The sequence below is a fragment of the Sus scrofa genome, chromosome 7 (genome assembly GCF_000003025.6).
Source record: "Sus scrofa isolate TJ Tabasco breed Duroc chromosome 7, Sscrofa11.1, whole genome shotgun sequence".
In the NCBI taxonomy this organism is placed as follows: Eukaryota; Metazoa; Chordata; class Mammalia; order Artiodactyla; family Suidae; genus Sus; species Sus scrofa.
Window position 1 is genome coordinate 103,903,062 of NC_010449.5, and position 19,129 is coordinate 103,922,190.

The window sequence follows — 19,129 nt, forward strand, 5'->3', positions numbered from 1 at the left end:
AACTCCATGAAAGTCATAAGACACAGCCTCTACCTTGAAAGAGATTACAATCAAATTCAGGAGAACTGTGAAAAAGTAACTATAAGTTTAATGTAAAAAGTAGTTAGATAATCAAGATATGATTTCTGCTGAGGTTGACTAGCAAAGGCCTCATTAAGGAGATAGTATTTGAGTTGATCTTCAGAAGAGATGTAGAATGGCAACAGATAGAGAAATTATAAGAGAAAGAATGAAGGAAAGCCTATGGGAAAACATAGGATATATTTTTAGGAGCAACAGCAATAACAACAACAACAAAAAAACCTCAAATATAATTTGGGCCAAAGTATTGTGTCTGAAAAGTGTGTTGTGTCGAAATCATATCATGGGGAACATGGCCTGACTTAGCAGGTGAGGGTGACCCACTGAAGGGTGACCATGGAAAGACTAGGCATAGTTGCATAAGCCATTACAGTCTGTGGCCCTTCAATTCACCCCCTGCCTTCTTGCCCTGGCCTCTGTGCACCTTCACCCCTGACTATATTAACCCCGGGGTAGCTCCGTCCCAGCTGTTTGGCAGGTACTGGCCCTCCCTCAGAGGGAGGGAAATTGAGCCCAAAGATCTAATAAGCCTAATGTTCCCTGCCTTCCCTTCTGTGCCTGCCAGCAGAGGTTTTGGAACAGCTGGAAACTGGAGGAGGTTTGCTAGGCTGCTCTGCTCTTGGGATGTAAAGTGAACTGCGAAGACAAATAGACCTCTTGCGGTGCCCACTTGGGCACCAAGCCAGACCCATGCCAGGGGAGCTGGGTTGTTGGGGAAGCAAAAACAAGTCATCCCCCTAAGTCATACACCCTCATCTCCAGAGGCGCAGCAAAGGAGAGAGCCTGCACCCATCTTGTAGAGTCCCTGAGAGCTTCAAGGAAGGTCACAGAAGAATTTGAAGAGAAAGAGTAGACAATGCCCTTTCCAGAATTGTGTGCATGCTGGCTTCTTGCTAAAAACAAAAGGATGGTCTACTTCAGCCTTAGGAATCTTTAGATTAGAGGAGTTATGTCAACAATTCAGGATATTGGGTTCCCCTAAAATTCAAATTTATTGATCAGTAGCATCTCTTACTACCATAGCCACTGATATGAGAAGAAAGGATTAATACATTATGTTACAACAATCTGTAATGATAAGGTTATTTTTATAACTATTGAGAAATTTACAGAGCATTTCCCAACTAGGGGGCTGACTCTGGCAGGAGAAGGATAATGCAGTTATTGCAAAGATCCTCAAAGTCAAATCTTTGGTTTTCTTCAACTGACTAAAAGCCCAACTGCTATCATTCTCAAAAGATTTTTACTTTAAATAAAGTTCTCCAAAGCACTGAGAGCCACTCTTCTAGAGCAATGGCCTCTAATGATTATGCATTTTACATCAGGGCATTCAGTCTGAGTAAAGGTTTTTGTATTTACGCCAAGCCAAAGAGTAAACTAGGGTGACTGCATCCCTAAGGAAGAATGATTCACAAATCCATTAACTGTTTCTTGTAATTCAGTTTTGCTAAAGTCAGTTGTTTAAGGGCTTTTTATTCTGATTAAAACTGATAGACTATAAGAGAATTTTTGTTGAATCTGAATTTTGGGAAAACAACACTTGAAGTTTAAAGAAAAAAACTTAGAAAAAGAATTTCTAAGCCATATACATTCTGAACAGTTTTATTAACTAATCATTGCTCTATAGCCAAGAGCCCTCAACAGTGATGAATCTTCAGAGTAAAAAGCGAGAGGGAACACATTTTTTTTCCTTGCAACTTTAAGTGCAAATAAATCTAACTTTTAGTAGCGCCTACTAGTTTCAGTGCTAAACATTTTTATATAAATTATTTTATTTTATATTATAAATCCCAAAAGACTCTGACCTCTTCACACTACTCCATTTGTAATTTCTGGTGATTTCACCCATAACAAGTCTCAATTATTCATGTGATGAAAGAAGACAGATGAGATTGTTAGGGCCAAATAGATGAGACAAAAATCATGTGTACTCTGTTCGGTAGCAAGTTCTACTCATGATTTTATAGTAAACTAAAAGACACTGACCACAGGCTAACTGATAGGAGGGGTGAATCAACCTGGGATTAAATTTTTCATTAAATAACCCACAAATATAAATAAAGAAGCAGTTTACAATGTGCACAATTAGGCACTCAATTCTTCCCTAGTAAATATGGACAGACACGAAATCTTTGACGCCTATGGGATTTTTACTGTTGGAACAGGTGAAAGGAAATAAGGTAGTTAAGGGTTTTCATTTTGACACACTATCTCTGCCAAGTCTCCGAAATCCATTTTGTTAATTATGTTCTGCTTCTGAATCTAAGAGAAATAAATGCTCTAAAAGAAAGTAGACTTTTCATTTCTCACTGGTAGCATTGAGGCTGCTGGTGATGGTCACTTCGTATGCATGTTGGGGTGGGAAGGGGAGGGGAGAGGGCTCAGCACTAAAGAGGCTATGTTTGTGTTCCAGCATTTAAGTATTGGCAATAAAGTGCCATCATTTCCTCTCGTTACTGTGTGGAGGAGCTCCAACCTTACTGAATTATAGTATACACGTAGTTTTCATTGCAGGATGCATTATGCTGAGACAGGAAACTCCATGAGATTTCATCAGTTATGGAAGCTTTAGGCTTAAACGAAGTGTAATTATGCAAACACAAGAATGATAAAACTAAGGAAACAGTGATATATGAGCTACAAAGCAATTTTGTTTGTACAAAAAGTCTTCAAGAAAAGATTGGTAATTTGTGATCATCTGAATCTTTTTTTTTTTTTTTTTTTTTTTTTTTTTTTTTTTTGGCTTTTTGCCTTTTTTAGTGCTGCTCCCACAGCATATAGAGATTCCCAGGCTAGGGGTCTAATCAGAGCCGTAGCCACCAGCCTACGCCAGAGCCACAGCAATGCAGGATCCAAGCCGTGTCTGCAACCTATACCACAGCTCACGGCAACACTGGATCCTCAACTCACTGAGCAACGCCAGGGATCGAACTCACAACCTCATGTTCCTAGTTGGATTCGTTAACCACTGTGCCACGATGGGAACTCCATGATCATCTGAATCTTTAGACAAGCATTTTCTTACTAATAAAAGGAGCCATATTTGAGCTGCAGCTATGTGCTAGGTTCTTTACAGATAGTATATCACCTTCTTGAGTGTTTCTAACTACTCAATAGTAAGTATCATTATCCCTATTGAACAAATGAGAAAACCAGCGGGAAGAGATATCAGTAAGTCCCCAAGGTCACTTGGCCATAAGCGGTAATGTTAGTATGCAAACCCAGCACTAACTCAGAATGTCTAAAATCTAACGCCTCTTCCTAACACGTCAGGTCAACAACCCCTTTCACATAAGATTAATCTTGTAGGCGTCCCTATCATGGCTCAGTGGTAACGAACCCAACTAGTATCCATGAGGACTTGGGTTCCATCCCTGGCCTCATTCAGTGGATTAGGGATTTGGCATTGCCATGAGCTATACTGTAGGTCACAGACACAGCTGGGATCTGGCATTGCTGTGGCTGTGGTGTAAACTGGCAGCTGCAGCTCCGATTCGACCCCTAGCCTGGGAACTTCCATATGCCATAAATGCAGCCCTAAAAAGACCAAAAAAAAAAAAAAATTAATCTTACAATTGTGTGATTCTCCAACTTTACTTGATCATTTTCTTAAATGTCTACCTAAAACCCTCCAGTTCTTGATTATCTTACTCTGAAAAAAACCGAAGTCTTCACAAAGACCTTCAAAGACTGGACCGTTTGCCCTCCACCCATGACCCATTCATTATCTCTGATCCCATCTCCTACACCTTTCCTCATCACTGCACTCCAGCCACCCTAAACAGGCCTCACCTTAGGGATTATACTCTAGCTGTCTTCTTTACCAGAGAGGCTCCTTCCCAGATAGCCATGGGCCTTGCTCCTTTGCCTCCTTCCAGTTTTTGCTTAAATGTAAGCATCTCACTGAGGTCTTCCCTGAATTCACAACTTATTTTTTAATCTTTATTATTATTATTACTATTATTATTATTATTTGCTTTTTAGGGCCACACCCACGGCATATGGAAATTCCCAGGCTAAGGGTCCAATCAGAGTTACAGCTACCGGCCTACACCACAGCCACAGCAACATCAGATCCGAGCCATGTCTGAGACCTACACCAGAGCTCAAGGCAATGCCAGATCCTTAACGCACTGAGCGAGGCCAGGGATTGAACCTGAAACCTCATGGTTCCTAGTTGGATTTGCTTCTGTTGCGCCATGACAGGAACTCTGAGAATTCCCAATTTAAATATGAAGTTGCCTGTCACTCTTTTTTTTTTCCCCCCTTTTTTTTTTTTTGTCTTTTGTCTTTTTTGTTGTTGTTGTTGCTATTTTTTGGGCCGCTCCCGCGGCACATGGAAGTTCCCAGGCAAGGGGTCGAATTGGAGCTGTAGCCACCGGCCTACACCAGAGCCACAGCAACGAGGGATCCGAGCCGCGTCTGCAACCTACACCACAGCTCATGGCAACGCCGGATCGTCAACCCACTGAGCATAGGGCAGGGATCGAACCCGCAACCTCATGGTTCCCAGTCGGATTCGTCAACCACTGCGCCACGACGGGAACTCCTGCCTGTCACTCTTCATCCCACTTCTTTGCTTTATTTTTCTCCATGATTCTTATCACCATCCAAAATTCTAGACATTTTAGACATTTACTGACTTGTTTACTCTTTTTCTCCCTCTTTTAGTACATAAATGCAGTGGGAAAAGGGATTTTTGTCTATCTTTCCCCACAGTAGTAACCCCAGTACCTGATACAATGCCTAGCACATAGCAGAAACTTCTTAAATATTTGATGAATGATGAATAATTTCAAGCCAAAACAATAGATAGGGCAAAGATCATTTAACATTTCTGTTCCTCAATTGTTTGTCTTGGTATTCAAGTTATAATAAGAACATCTTTTTTCTTATGGGTTCTCTGAAAATGGGCAAACACAGTAGCTAAGCAGTACATGTTCAAACAACTTGCAAATTCATGTTGCAATTCAATCCTCAAATGAAAAAAATTAATGACATTTACCTGTGGACACTGGCATCGTGGAGGGATCTTAAAGTAGAATAGCTAATCTTAAAACATGCTCTTATTCACGCATGCCGTAGAAACATAAACAGTTCATGTAACATGAAGTCGAGGCAGATACCCTTCTGCCTCCTCACTGTTGCTTTTGGACTGTTATCTCTCCTTCTTAAAACCACTCCTCAACTTTGGCTCTCATGCCCTCTGATATTACCACTCAAATATCTTTTGGTTTTTATGCATGAACTTCAAAATCCAGTCATTTCTTGAAGATCTCAGTTCCTGATGCATTATTATTGGCTCCTCTAACACTACTCCTCTCATAATTTTTGGTGATTTCAATATCTGTATGTACCCTCTTTTCTGTACCTCGGTCTCTGACTTCCCTCCCCCAATACCCTGTCCTCTGCTTCATCTTTAGACTTTGCAACTATGGCCATAGCTGTCATTCCCAGTGACTACAAACCCTTTCTAATCTCCATCTCAAACGTCCTGCTGTCTTTCCATATATTTCCTTCCAATACAGTCATTCCTTCAATTTTTTGATCATACTAGGAGCTACAGTCTGGTACTAAAATTTCACTGTCTTTCACCTTTCTTATATCTTCATCCCTTCCTTAGGAAGGTGAAATTCCATGATCTATCATTATAAGCACTGACTTGTATACCCAAAAACTACCTTGGCCCTCTCTCTTATCACCCTTGCCTGGAAAAATCCTGCCTTGGTTAAAGCCCCATCTACTGTGAGCCTGGGCTTTTGTAGGTGGGCATGGCAAGTGGTTTCACTTCAGATCATTCACTCCAAGCAATAACATTTCATTTCCCCAGCCACTCTCCCACTCTCCTGGATGAACACGTCATACTTCCTTCCATCTCCTCAATTATCTAGTCCTCTTCTCATGCTCATGCTGGGTTAATCACCTTGACTTCCATGCCATTTAGAATAAAATCAATCAGAAAAGAATTCCTCATGTTCCTACGACCACATCTATCCATCTTTCTGTATCTATGTCCACATCTTCTGTTTTCTTTCCTGAATTTTAAATCACTTTACAAGGCTGGGCCCTTCACCAGGGTCTTGGATCCTATGCCCTCTTAGTAATTCATGGGCATTGCTATAGCAATCCTTACCTATCTGACCCATAGCATCTATATTTTCCTCTTTACTGGATTATCTCCCATCAGTATTTAAATACGCTATTGTTTCCCTCATATTAAAGCAATATTTCTTGAGCCCATGGATAAAAGACACCTAAGAAACATATCAGTCAGCTCCAACATCTGGGTCTATTTAGAGCCTGACTCCAAAGAGACAATTACCTTGCCCTCTTGGAACACTGAGTGTTTGATGACTTTAAAGAGTTGTTATTTTTAGGAATTATTTTATATTTAAAATATTCCTTATCTTTAAGAGCTATTATTGAAAAGCTTATTTAAAAATAGCCCTTCAACTCCATTTCTATTTCTGTGTCCTTTTGCAAGAAGACCTCACGAAAGAGTTGGCTAGAATTCTTAAGCCCACTCCAATCAGGTTCTCACCATGCTCTTTTCAAGGTCACCAGTGAATTCCACAGTTGCTAAATCAAATGGCCAATTCTTACTTTGTGCCTCAGAAGCATTTGACTCTTGATGACTTGATCCTCTCTGCATTACCTTCTTCTTTTGGCTTCTAAGATACCATTCTCTCTTAGCTTTTCTCCACACCTCTGATTTGCTCCTTTCTGGTCTTCTTTTCTGAGTCTTACTCTTCTTCCTGATCTCTTATTGTTGGAGTGCCCCAGGGTTCCATCTTTGGTCTTTATCTTTCTTCATCCATATCCTTGGTCATCTCATCCACTCATATGCCTCTTTATAATACCTGTGATACCAAAATAGAAATCACCAGACAACTCTACCACGTTGCAACCTTATAACACATTGTTGCTTGACACTCCTACCTGGATGTCGAATATGTATCTCAAACTTGACCTGTCCAAACTGGACCCCTGATCCTTCCCTCCAAACCTACCTCACCTTCAGCCTTCCCCAGCTCAGGAAATGGCAACTCTATTCTTCAAGCTGCAGACTATATGTCATAGAGTCATTCTTTTTTTTTTTTTTTTTTTTTGTCTTTTTTGCCTTTTTTAGGGCCACACTCACAGCATATGGAGGTTCCCAGGCTAGGGGTCTAATCAGAGCAACAGCTGCCAGCCACAGCCATGGCCACAGCCACAGCAACGCCAGATCTGAGGCATGTCTGCGACCTACACCACAGCTCACGGCAACACTGGATCCTTAACCCACTGAGCGAGGCCAAGGATTGAACCCACAACCTCATGGTTCCTAGTCAGAGTTGTTAACCACTGAGCCACAACGGGAACTCACATAGAGTCATTCTTGACCTCACTTTCTCTCATACCCATATCCAATCCATTATAAAAACTCATTGATTCTACCTTTTAAGTCTATACAAACTCCAACCATTCTCAGCTTCCCCATGGCTACCACTCTGGTCCAAGGCATCATCCTTTCTTTTGCTGGCCTCCTTTCTACCCTTTTCTCCCTTTGGCTTACTTTCAAAGCAGTAGTCAGATGGATCCTTTTTTAAAAAGCCTGTTTATACCATTCATCTGAAGGCTCTTGATCTCATACTGATGAAAAGACAAAGTCTTTTTGATGGCCTACAAACACACATGATCTAGCTTTCCATAACCTCTTTGACTTCTTCCCACACAAGTCCTACCCACCCTCTTCCCCCACTGTCTCAGCTCCAACTTCACTGGCCTCTTTGCCTGTTCAAACACACCAGGTACACTGTCACCTCAGGGCCTTTGCACAGACTGGTCTCTGCATGGAATGCTCTTCCCCAGATACAAATATGACTCTCTCCCTTACCTTCTTCAGACTTTCGCTCAACTATCTCCTTGATGAGGCCTTTCCTAATACCCTCTCCCAACTCTAATTGTGACCCTCCTTCTGGGTTCTCCCTTTCCCCTACACTGTGTTCCTTTTCTTCATGGTACTTATTTTCACCATCTAAGATCCTGTGTGTTTTACTTTTTTAAAAATGGGGAGTTCCCATTGTGTCCCAGCAGGTTATGAACCCAACTAGTACCCATGAGGATATGGGATTGATCCCTGGACTTGCTCAGTGGGTTAAGGATCTGGCATTGTCATAAGCTGTGGTGTAGGTTGCAGATGTGACTCAGATCTTATATTGCTGTGGCTGTGGCTGTTGATGTGGCTATCACTGGCAGCTGCAGCTCCGGTTCAACCCATAGCCTAGGAACTTCCATATGGCACAAGTATGGCCCTAAAAAACTAAAAACTAGGAGTTCCCGTGGTGGCGAAGTGGTTAATGAACCCAGCTCGGAACCATGAGGTTGTGGGTTCGATCCCTGGCCTCACTCATTGGGCTAAGGATCCGGCGTTGCCATCAGCTGTGGTGTAGGTTGAAGACGTGGCTCAGATCCCGCATTGCTGTGGCTGTGGTGTAGGCCTGCGGCTACAGTTCTGATTAGACCCCTAGCCTGGGAACCTCCATATGCTGCAGATGAGGCCCTAGAAAAGACCAAAACAAACAAACAAACAAAAATCCCTCTCTCACACTAAAATGTAAGAATGATAAAAGCAGTAATTTCTCTGTGTTTAGATTACTGCAATAACCCTATATTCTAGAATTGTACCTGAGACATAGAAAGCAATCAATAAATACTTACTGTATAAATCCCTATGCTATTTTTAAATTCTTCAAACAAATAATTAGAAAAGCTCACTGTCTTGAATTTAAAGCTCTTAAACTCTTGATTTTTTTTCCTTTCTCATTAGGATTCTTTTTTTTTTTTTATTTCCCCAATACATTATTTTTTTTCCCTACTATACACCATGGTGACCCAGTTACACATACACGTAGACATTGTTTTTTCTCATGTTATTATGCTTCATCCTAAGTTACTAGACATAGTTCCCAGTGCTACACAACAGGATTTCATTGCCTATTCCAAAGGCAATAGTCTGTATCTATTAACCCCAAATTCCTGGTCCATCCCACTCCCTCCTCCTCCCCAACTCTTGATATTTTTAATTCAGTATCAATAAATTAATTAAACTGCCTTTTAAGCAGAAAATTAATCTTCTTTCTACTCTTAGATGCATTTCAGCTACCAATTCACAGATGTTACACATTCATAATGGATCAGCTTCTACATGTTGACCTTTGGAAGAGCCCACATTCATTACAAGCAAACATAAAAGAGACTCACAATCACTGTTGAAACATTGACAAGCCGATTAGTGCTTATTTAATTTGAGATTTAATTCACCAAAGGTTAATCATATATTTGATAGTGACACAATATTTCACAAAAAAATGGAAAGTGTTCCAATGTCTGGGAATGCTAGAGCACATAATTGCTTCAGAAGAGCAATTTGTTCTTCCTATGACATCCAACATTAGTTGGCTCTTTTTTCCCCCTTGGCATCGCAAAAATTTGGTGATATTCTTGCCTGGTACATAACCCTGCAGGACTCACCCCCTCCAAATTCAGGTCCTGTTACTTTCATTAGACACTTAACTTGTGATGGTTCCCATGACCTAGACAATTAGACTTCAAACTGTCTGCCAGGCTCAGCCCAGCTGCATTCTGTTTTGTTAGTAAATACTTTCTAGAGACAAATTCTCATGAAGCTCAGTGCCCACCGCTTGATCAGCTCTTGGTGGAAAGTGCCAGGGTCAGTAAGAGAGAAGGTGGCCCTCCAGCTTGTAGGCTTCCATCTATATGGCTGTATACACAAATGAATTCAGGTCCCTTAACTGATGGTAGCTACTCTCCATATTCTTCTCACTGTGAAAACAAAACTGAAAAAAAAATTAACTACATTTTGAAGGTTTTATTTTTTAAAAAGGCACACTATTGGGAAATTCTGAATGCAAGGTGGTCAAAAAACTTAGATGAATGCAGAAAGATATAGCTTCAAATAACTTAAAAGTGTCCCTGCCTTATTAAGTTGGAGGGTTCCTTCAGACTGAGACTCTTTCTCCATCAACTTCAGGCTTGGGATACTGTCCATTGAGGCTCAGCACTTCAGCAAGTATTCATTCTAAGCTCTTGCACACTTCTACATGCTAAATGGAGCAGTGACCAACAGTTAAAAATGATGCATTGATCCTAAGCTTTTATTTCTTCTCTCTCCTGAGATCCCCTAGAAGATGTGAAAGAAAATGTTAATGTACATAAATCTGCAAGGACAAAGAGGACAGGTGAGGGTACATGAATGGTCTGGAGAGCTACAGAATTCTGGAAGAAAAAAAAGGCAGAAGAGAAGGAAGGCAAAACTTAGAGTACTCACAGGAAGCATACATTCTAAGGCAACTGCCTTGTCCTGCAGAACCTCTGAAGGGTAGGGGATTTAGAGATGATGGATGTGGCATGTGGCATGTGGCAAGAGCGAGACATGGGCTAAAAACAAAAGGGTTTTTTGAAGGTCTATATCTGGAAATGTTAACCCTCTCTCCTGTTCATGCAAAATACCAGCAGCCAAGCACCTCCCCTCTAAGCTAGAAATCTAAAGTCTCTTTTCTGAAGTAGTTGAAAAACTCTAAAACAAAAAGATCTCCACTTTGGCATTTTAGGATTCAACAGCATAACAGCAAGCTCCCTACACAATTGCCCTAAAGCGAAGGCTACTGAAGACAGGCTTTTGTTCAGATTTTTAGTGCCTTGCTCTTAAGCAGGAATGTGACATGAAGGAACACCAGCCAAAAAAAAAAAAAAAAAAAAAAGCCTTCTAACATGAAAGATTAAAACCAAGACAAACAAAGCAGGGGGAAAGGCAGGATAAGTCTGAAGGTACTAAAGATGCAGCAAAGAATAGAAAAGAACTTATGGCAAAGCACCAGTCAGTGACCTGAGATAAATCTAGGAAGATGTTTCGTCCCTATAACAATAATAATAGCTAATATTTATGGCAATACACTATCAGCTACTATGCAAGAAAATGAAGAAACTGAGGCATGGTGATTCATAGTTAAGTGGGGAAGCTAAAATTCAAATCCAGATAGTCTGAATTTAAAACTCATGCTCCTAAATGCTGTGTTGCCTCCTCAAACATGCTATTAAAAAAGGAAGATAAAACAAGAAAGCACTCTTTAAAATGTATTTTTGCATTTGACAACTATGTAGTCAGAGGCTTCTGTCTTCTAAGCACCAGTCTAGGTGCAAAAAAATATATAGCAATAAACAGAACGGGCAGAATTCCAACTCTCATCAAGCTAAAATTAAAAAATTCAAAGCCAGGCACAGAAAGACAAATACTGCATGATCTCTTATATGTGGAATCTAAAAAAGTTGAATTCGTGGTAATAGCATAAAATGGTGGTTGCCTGGGTCTGGGGGATGAAGGGACTAGGAAGGTATTGCTTAAAAGGTACGAAGTTTGAGTTATGCAGGGTAAGTTCTGATCATCTAATGTACAGCATGGTGACTATTGTTAATAATATTGTATTTCCCATTTGAAATTTGCTAGGAAAGTAAATCTTAAGTGTTCTTAACCACATACACAAAAAATTACACCTATGTGAGCTGATGAATATGTTATTAGCTTGATTATGGTAATCATTTCACAGGTATACATATATCAAAACACCACTTTGGATACCATAAATGTATAAAATTTTTACTTGTATATTATATCTTGATAAAGTTGGAAATTTTAAAAATTAATTTTAAAAATTCAATAGAATAGATGGAAGATATAGTCAAGCAATTTTACCAGGATATTCAATAGAAATAATAGGAGAAAATTATAAGGAAAGATGGGTATATGTCTGATGGTTCCAGGACAGCCCTTTTCCACTTACCAGGAAATCTAGGGAAGAAACAAAAAGTCTGAGGTGAAGAGTGTAGGTCTCCAGACTGAAGGGACCCCTCTGCCCTGTTGTCCAACACAATAAATGCAAAAAGATCTCTATCCATTCAAGGCACACTTTCATGAAATCTCTCACCAGAGAAGAGAAGGCCATATGATCCGTTCACAATATATACAAATCTCAAACCATCATGTTGTACACCTTAAACTTAATATGTTATATGTAAATTATCTATCAATAAAGCTAGGAGAGAAAGAAGGCTATAAAAGCTGTCAGAGAGTAAAAACAAGTCATTGACCGAAGAATAAGTACCCGAATGGCATCATATTTACCAAATGCAGCAATGGGTGCTAGAATTCAATAGAGTAAAGCCTTTAGAATTTTGAAGAAAAGTGATTTGCAACCTAAAATTTTATAGTCATTTAAAGTATCAATTGAATATAAGAGTAGGGAAAAAAATCCTTTTCAGTCATACAGGGATGCAGAAAATGTCTTGGAAATTTCACCTCTCTAGGAAATTACTTGAAAATGTGCTCCAGTGAAATGAGAGAGAAAATCCAGAAAGAAAACAGCACAGAATTTAGGAAGAGACTCCCCCTGGAGAGAGCAGATACTCTTCTAAGAAGCTTGAACTTCATTCTGTAGACATTGCAGGAACCAGGGGTTTCAAACTGGAAAGCAACATGATGGGATCCAAGTCTCAGAAAGAACATCCTGTCCTGAGTCTGATGGCAGAATTAGTAGAAGCCTTCTGGGAGATAAGTCAGGAAGTTTTTGCAAAACTCAGTTGAGGTGTAATTCAGACCTAAACTAAGGTGGTAGTAACGAGAACTACAAGACTGTAGACGTACAAACAGCTGAGCTGAGATCTGATTGGGGGTCTAGCCCAACTGCATTTTACTATAAATATTCATGGCATAAATGTTGAACAAGGACAAGAGAGAATCTATAAGGACACAAGCCCTGTAAGACAGCAGTTGGTAGACAGGAAATAAAGAAATAACAGTAGGCGTAGCAGGAAAAATCATTCCATTGGGTTATTTTGAGAGGCGAGACAATGCTACATACACTGGGAAGTATAAGGGAGCTCCTGCTTTCCTTCTGAGAACACTCAGAACTGTCTGATTAAAACTGCCAATCCCAGAGATGGAGGTTACATTTTTTTTCTTTTTCTTTTTTAGGGCTGCACCTGCAGCATATGGAAATTCCTGGGCTAGGTGCTGAATCAGAGATGCAGCTGATGGCGTATGCCACAGCCACAGCAACACAGGATCTGAGCTGCATCTACAACCTATGACGCAGCTTGTGGCAACAATGGATCCTTAACCCACTGACCAAGGCCAGGGATGGAACCCACGTTCTCCTGGAGACTAAGTTGGGTTTTGAACCTGCTAAGCCCCAACAGGAACTCCACATTTTTTTAAAGGGAAGAAGAGCATTTGTTCCCTTTGTTTGACTCTGTAAGGGCTGAAGTAGCACAAGTGGAGCAGCCTGCATCAGGAAAGGCAGCACCTTAGGAGTGGCAGGCTTAGTGAGTGCTTAGAGCAACATTAAGTGACTCAGGCAGTAGAGAATGAAATGGCTCCAGATAGATTCTAATTTGGGCTGTAGGTGGTCTGTAGCCCCTGAGATGAGGTTGGAGAGGAAGGCCAGGGTTTGACAAGCACATAGGAAGAATAGATGTTACTCACGGTAAGTTGGAAGTCACTGCAATGTTCTGAGCAGGAGAATGACTTTGCAGGACCTATATTCTATGACTACTCTGGTTCCTCTGTAGATAGTGGATTGGAAGGGAATAAGGTTGACAAAACTATTGCAGCAAGAGATGATGTTAGCTTGACCTAGAGAGCTTACATGAGGCATGCAAATACATGGATTTGAGCTAAACCCCTGTATTTTGCTAGATTGAATGGGAAGGTGCAGGTTGGTGTGGGGGTAGGAGATTAGAAGCTACATTTGTGATGGACCTGTTAAGTTGGAGATGCCTAGGAAAAATCCCAGTGGAAGTGTCCAATAAGCATATGTCAAGATCTGGGCTACAGCTGTATTGGCTGGGTTCCTTGCTTCTGAATTGAGCTCATATAAACTCCAAATTGGGGCAAGGTGACATTGAACATCTACCATATGCCAAGTACCAATTATGTCACAGATGTTTCCATCACAAAATTTATATACGTTTTCCAAAAACATCCTCCCAAGTTAGCCCCATGGGGACCCAACTAGAGGCCACCTGGGATATGCGCTCATTTTATACACCCAAACAAATCATGAAATGAATTCCTCCGTCCTAATGCACCTGGGTTTATATTCAAAGACGCCAGAGACCTGAAGATAATAGGTAGAGGAAAGCTCCCAGGACACTGACTCTAAGAACTCTCGACCCAAATTACGGTTCCACCCTTGGTCTGCTGAGCTTCACACAGGGGACACAACACCCCTCATTTCTTTGTCTTAACTTTAGTATCTGCCTGCTTCACAATACTCCAGGAATTGAGATGATTGTCTAAATTACCTAGAGAACATCTCATATAATGCAGATTCCTGGGCCCTGCCATCAGAGTTATAATTCACACATCAGCAGTGTGTATTCCAGGTGAGAAACGCTGATTTGCAGAGTGATGAGTGCCCAGTTTTCACAAAATATCAGCCTCAATAATACTCCCACCACTGAGATCATGATGGCAGTTTTAAAATAATGCACCACATTCTTTGACACTCCTCCCATTGAGAGGGAGTGAGATGGTGGCATAGGCGGATGCCTGCCCAGGCTGGCAGATTGGACCATGAAGTTGTGTCTCCTGCCCTTGAACCAACCAGTTCTCTTAGAATGCTCTCTTTCCAAGTGCTTCCTCTCGGGAAGTTACCACTCATAATCAAGCCATTATTTCGTGGGAAGCCCAAGCCACTTGGAGAGATCACATAACAGTCTCAGCTGAATGCACGGTGGAGTCATCACAGCCTTGACACCATACTTGCAAGTGAAGAAGCCTGATGATAATCCCAGCCCCCAGCTACTGAGTTACCTTGCCCTTCGAGTTCTTCCAGCTGAGCCCCAGGTAGCACAGAGAAGAGACAAACCGTCCACCCCATGCCTTGGTCAAAATCCTGGCCCATAACAGCTATGTGTCTACTCAAAAGATGGTTGTTTGACACCACTTAGTTTGAGGGTATTTCGTCATACAGTAACTGGAATGATTACTACAGTGTTTTCTCAAGAAATAGCTATTAAAATGATAAAGGATAAAGTCTTTCAGATGAAAACACACAACCAGGGTATCCAACAGACAGCAAAGCAGAGAAAATGAGCCAAGAGATGCTCTCTTGTTTTACTCTCTGAAAAGAGGCACAAGTTGCTTCCAGAGAACTGGAGGCAGAAAGATGTCCACACCATGAAGACAGCGCAGCTAAAAGAGAAAGAGATGCATCAAAAGGACAGATGAGGCAGGAGAGCAAAGTCCAGCTTCATTTACTTCCCAACTGTGCTTAATTCCTCAACTTTCTCACTAAGTACAAAGTTATACATTTATGTCAATTTTCCAAATGTACTTTCTTAATGTTAAAAATAACCTGAGGATCATAAAAAAGCACCAAGGGTAATTATTATCCCCAAACAAGTTTGGGAAATGCTAAAATATGGAATTTTTAAATTAAATACAAAACAAAATAGCAAACAGAACACCATCCCCCAAGAATCAGAGTTCTGCAGTGAATGGGGTTAATACTCAAATTTTGTATTTATAAAGATTGAGTAGCAAGTTCTAGCAGCCTTGAACCCCGAGAATGTAAATCCCAGCTAAGTCCAATTACAGTGATGTGGAGGAAGAAGTTGTAAACATTGGAATTCATTTGCTAATCAATAATTACTCATTACATGAAATATTCAAAATATGATTGTAAAAAATAAGGAATAGTTAATGAATATTTCAAGTGGTAAAATATAAATTGAGAGATGTTAGGTTAAATATTTGTGGTCTTATTCAGGCTATTATTCAATGCAAATAAAAATTATGGAGCAAGATATGTAACCTGAACTCTGTGCTACTGAGAAAAGAGCAGAAAATATCCCATTAAAAGCCATGAATTAATTCTACTTTAGTAACGAAAGCTAATGTCTACACTGTTCCCAGCCTCCCCCCATTGTTTTCAGAAGTGAATTGAATCTCATTTCAGATTGTTACTGTAAAGACTGGAGTTTTCTTTCCAGGAATACATTTATAGCCTTCTAAAGAATCTGTGGTGAGATTGTTCTGAATTATGAATTCATCATGTTACTGGTTATGACTCCCAAGCTCTGCATCATTAGGAAAAGATTTTCATGATACTGAGAAGTTTACTGACCCCAAAGCCCTAGTCTCCACAGGAGTGGGAGCAATTTAGGCACCTGTTTAAATATTTCTCTTGCCTCTTGAGACCCTTTAATAGTTATGTGGTATAGTTTTCCACTGTGAAATTGACATCTATCTCTGATTCCAGGAGTTTGCAGGTATTGCAGTGGGTAAAACAGAATGCCTGCTGAACTATTTATTATTTGTGCTGGTAGATACTGGTGTTCCAAGCAAGAAGAATGGGAGTCCCTTGCAATATATCAACTTAGAAGCATAACATCCCTCTTTAGACCAGTGGCCGTATGCAATAACTCAGAGAACATATTCAGTAGCAGAAAGGGTCATGTCATCTGCCTGTTAATCTCAGGCTTGTTTGACTTTCTGGCCAAGAACGTGAAGGCCCTGGCTGCTCACCATCTCTCTGCACCTCTCTCTTCTCTCCCTCCCAGGGATGTCTCTTATACCAGTGTTACTGCCCTGCCACCCAAAGGCCTGGAACACCTGAAGGAACTGATAGCAAGAAATACTTGGACTCTAAAGAAACTTCCACTGTCCTTGAGTTTCCTTCACCTCACACGAGCTGACCTTTCTTATCCAAGCCACTGCTGTGCTTTTAAGAATCAGAAGAAGATCAGAGGGTAAGTGGCAGTATCTGGAATAAGTGACAAAAGGCCTTGGTAGAAGTTGAATTAATTTCTGGGTTTGAGGAAGGCACTTTGTAGTTTAAAAACCAGATAGAGAGGAATTTGGAAGCATCCATAACAAACATGAAGTCCAGGGGACACAGTGACTCTGCAGGCTGAAAGTGGAAGCAGATAAGAAGGAAGTCCTGTGTCACTGGATCACAGCAGAGGAGGGAAGGATTTTAGGAGATGACCAGATCTTGCAGAATCTTGTAGAGGTTACATGACACAATTTCTGGCCTCCAGACCCAACATATATTAGGTGCCACAACTAAGAGGACAGACTTAGGAAAAACACAAGCAGTTGGATGACCTGGCCAGTTCAGGCCTTGCAAATGTCACAGCTCATTGGTCACATGTGTGGGCTTTGGACTCACCTGGGTTTGTGCCCCAGCTCTGTCACTTCCTAGCTGTGTTATCCCAGCCTACTGGCTTAACCTGCCTGAGCCCTTCTGAATGGAGATGGTAATGTTTTCATTTGTAGAGGTTTTGACAAGATTAAATGGCAAACACGTTAGAAAACACCAGTCACAATGACCTGGAATTATGTTCTCAATAATTATCAGTTATAATATGTAATATCTTATTAATAAGCTGCTGGTGAGGCTGCACAGGAGGGATGCCCTTTTTCTCTCATGCTCTCTCTGCATCTTGTCTTTGCCTATACTTTTGCTCTGGATTATTTCTCCCTTTATATCTGCTCCCCTTTATTTCTTATTCACTCCCTCTGGATTTCTATATCACACCTGCTGGTTGACCCTCTGCATTTATACTAGCAACTGTAAATAAGTTGAGATCCAGCTGTGGGGGTAGAAGCAAACAGGAAAGTTGAACAACTATTCAAAGAAAACTAATACAGGCAATAACACCTGCAGAAAGCTAGGAATGGGGCATGGGGGTGGTGATAGAAGGCTGTAGACTGACACCCTAAGGCCCTAAGTAGAAAAGGGCCAGAGAGGCTAAAGAGGACCTCTTGTTCACTTCCAAGTAGGCTGGGATAGGCAATCCATGGAGCATTTTAACCAGATCTCAATAGATGAATCTGCTCAGCAGCAAAAGCTAATTAAAGAAGAATCCACCCCCACTCCCATTTTTTTCCTTTTTTCCTTTTTTTTTTTTTTTTTTTTTTTTTTTTTTGGCCATGACCACAGCATATGGAAGTTCCCAGGCCAGGGGTCAAATCTGAGCCACAGCTGTGACTTTCACCTTGGCTGTACTGAGCCAGGGATCAAACTCTTGCTACCTCAGAGACAATCCCAGATCTTTAACCTTCTATGCCACAGCAGGAACTCCTGAAGAACCTTTTGATGTCAGCCTGGTGGGCTAGTGAAAAACTAAATCTTACTTCTATAAGCATGCCTGCATGAGTGTCCATTTATGCATATGTTCAATAAATATTTATTGAGTACCTATTACGTGCCTGCTACTGTCCTATCCACAGCTATGAATAGGACAGGCAAGAGCCCTCTTGTTCACCTTCTAGTATGGGAAGTCAGAAAAGAAACAGGTAAACAATAAGAAGATATCAGATAGTGCTATGAGGGAAATAAATGCAAGGGTCAGACAGTTTATTTAAGATGATGAAGGAAAACTCTTCTGAGAAAGAAAATTTGAGTTTAAAACTGAATAATAAGTAGAGGCAGCCATGAGTTTTTCAGGCAAAACATGGAATTCTAAAATTCTGAAAAGAATAACAATAATCAACATATAATGGCACTAACAACATTCCAGGTGCACTGTAAGAGCTTTAAAATAATAAACTCATCTGATCCTTTAACAACCCAAAATGAAATAGTCTGTATCATTTTACAAATGAATAAACTGGAGTTCCCATCATGGATCAGTGGAAACAAATCTGACTAGCACCCATGAGGGTGTAGGTTCAATCTCTGGCATTGCTCAGTGGGTTAAGAATCCCTGGCATTGCTCAGCAGGTTAAGGATCTGGCGTTGCCGTGAGCTATGGTGTAGGTCACAGACATGGCCTGGATACCTCATTGCTGTGGCTGTGGCATAGGCCAGCAGCTACAGCTACAATTTGACCCCTAGCCTGGGAACTTCCATATGCTGTGGGTATGGGAAAAAAAAAAGACAAAAAAAAAAAAAAACCCAAATGAATAAACTAATGTTCATAGATTTTCCCAAGGTGAAACAGCCAGGAAATAGTAGAATCAGGTCCTAACCTAGGCAGA

The 19,129-nt window shown here is 40.8% G+C and overlaps 1 protein-coding gene and 1 long non-coding RNA gene across 4 annotated transcripts in view; one reads left to right on the forward strand and one right to left on the reverse strand.

Annotated features, from left to right (window-relative positions):
- Positions 1 to 19,129, forward strand: part of TSHR (thyroid stimulating hormone receptor) — a 157,518-nt gene that overhangs the window by 134,802 nt on the left and 3,587 nt on the right. For all 3 annotated transcript variants that reach the window (XM_021098307.1, XM_021098308.1, NM_214297.1), the window contains 1 exon segment: positions 16,705 to 16,893. In XM_021098307.1, the coding sequence (XP_020953966.1) occupies positions 16,705 to 16,893 (189 nt within the window).
- The window catches only part of LOC110261639, a 66,097-nt gene that overhangs the window by 18,615 nt on the left and 28,353 nt on the right, over positions 1 to 19,129 (reverse strand). Inside the window, exon 2 of the long non-coding RNA XR_002346022.1 lies at positions 6,685 to 6,941. This is a non-coding gene — a long non-coding RNA (uncharacterized LOC110261639). The remainder of the gene's footprint in view (positions 1 to 6,684; positions 6,942 to 19,129) is intronic.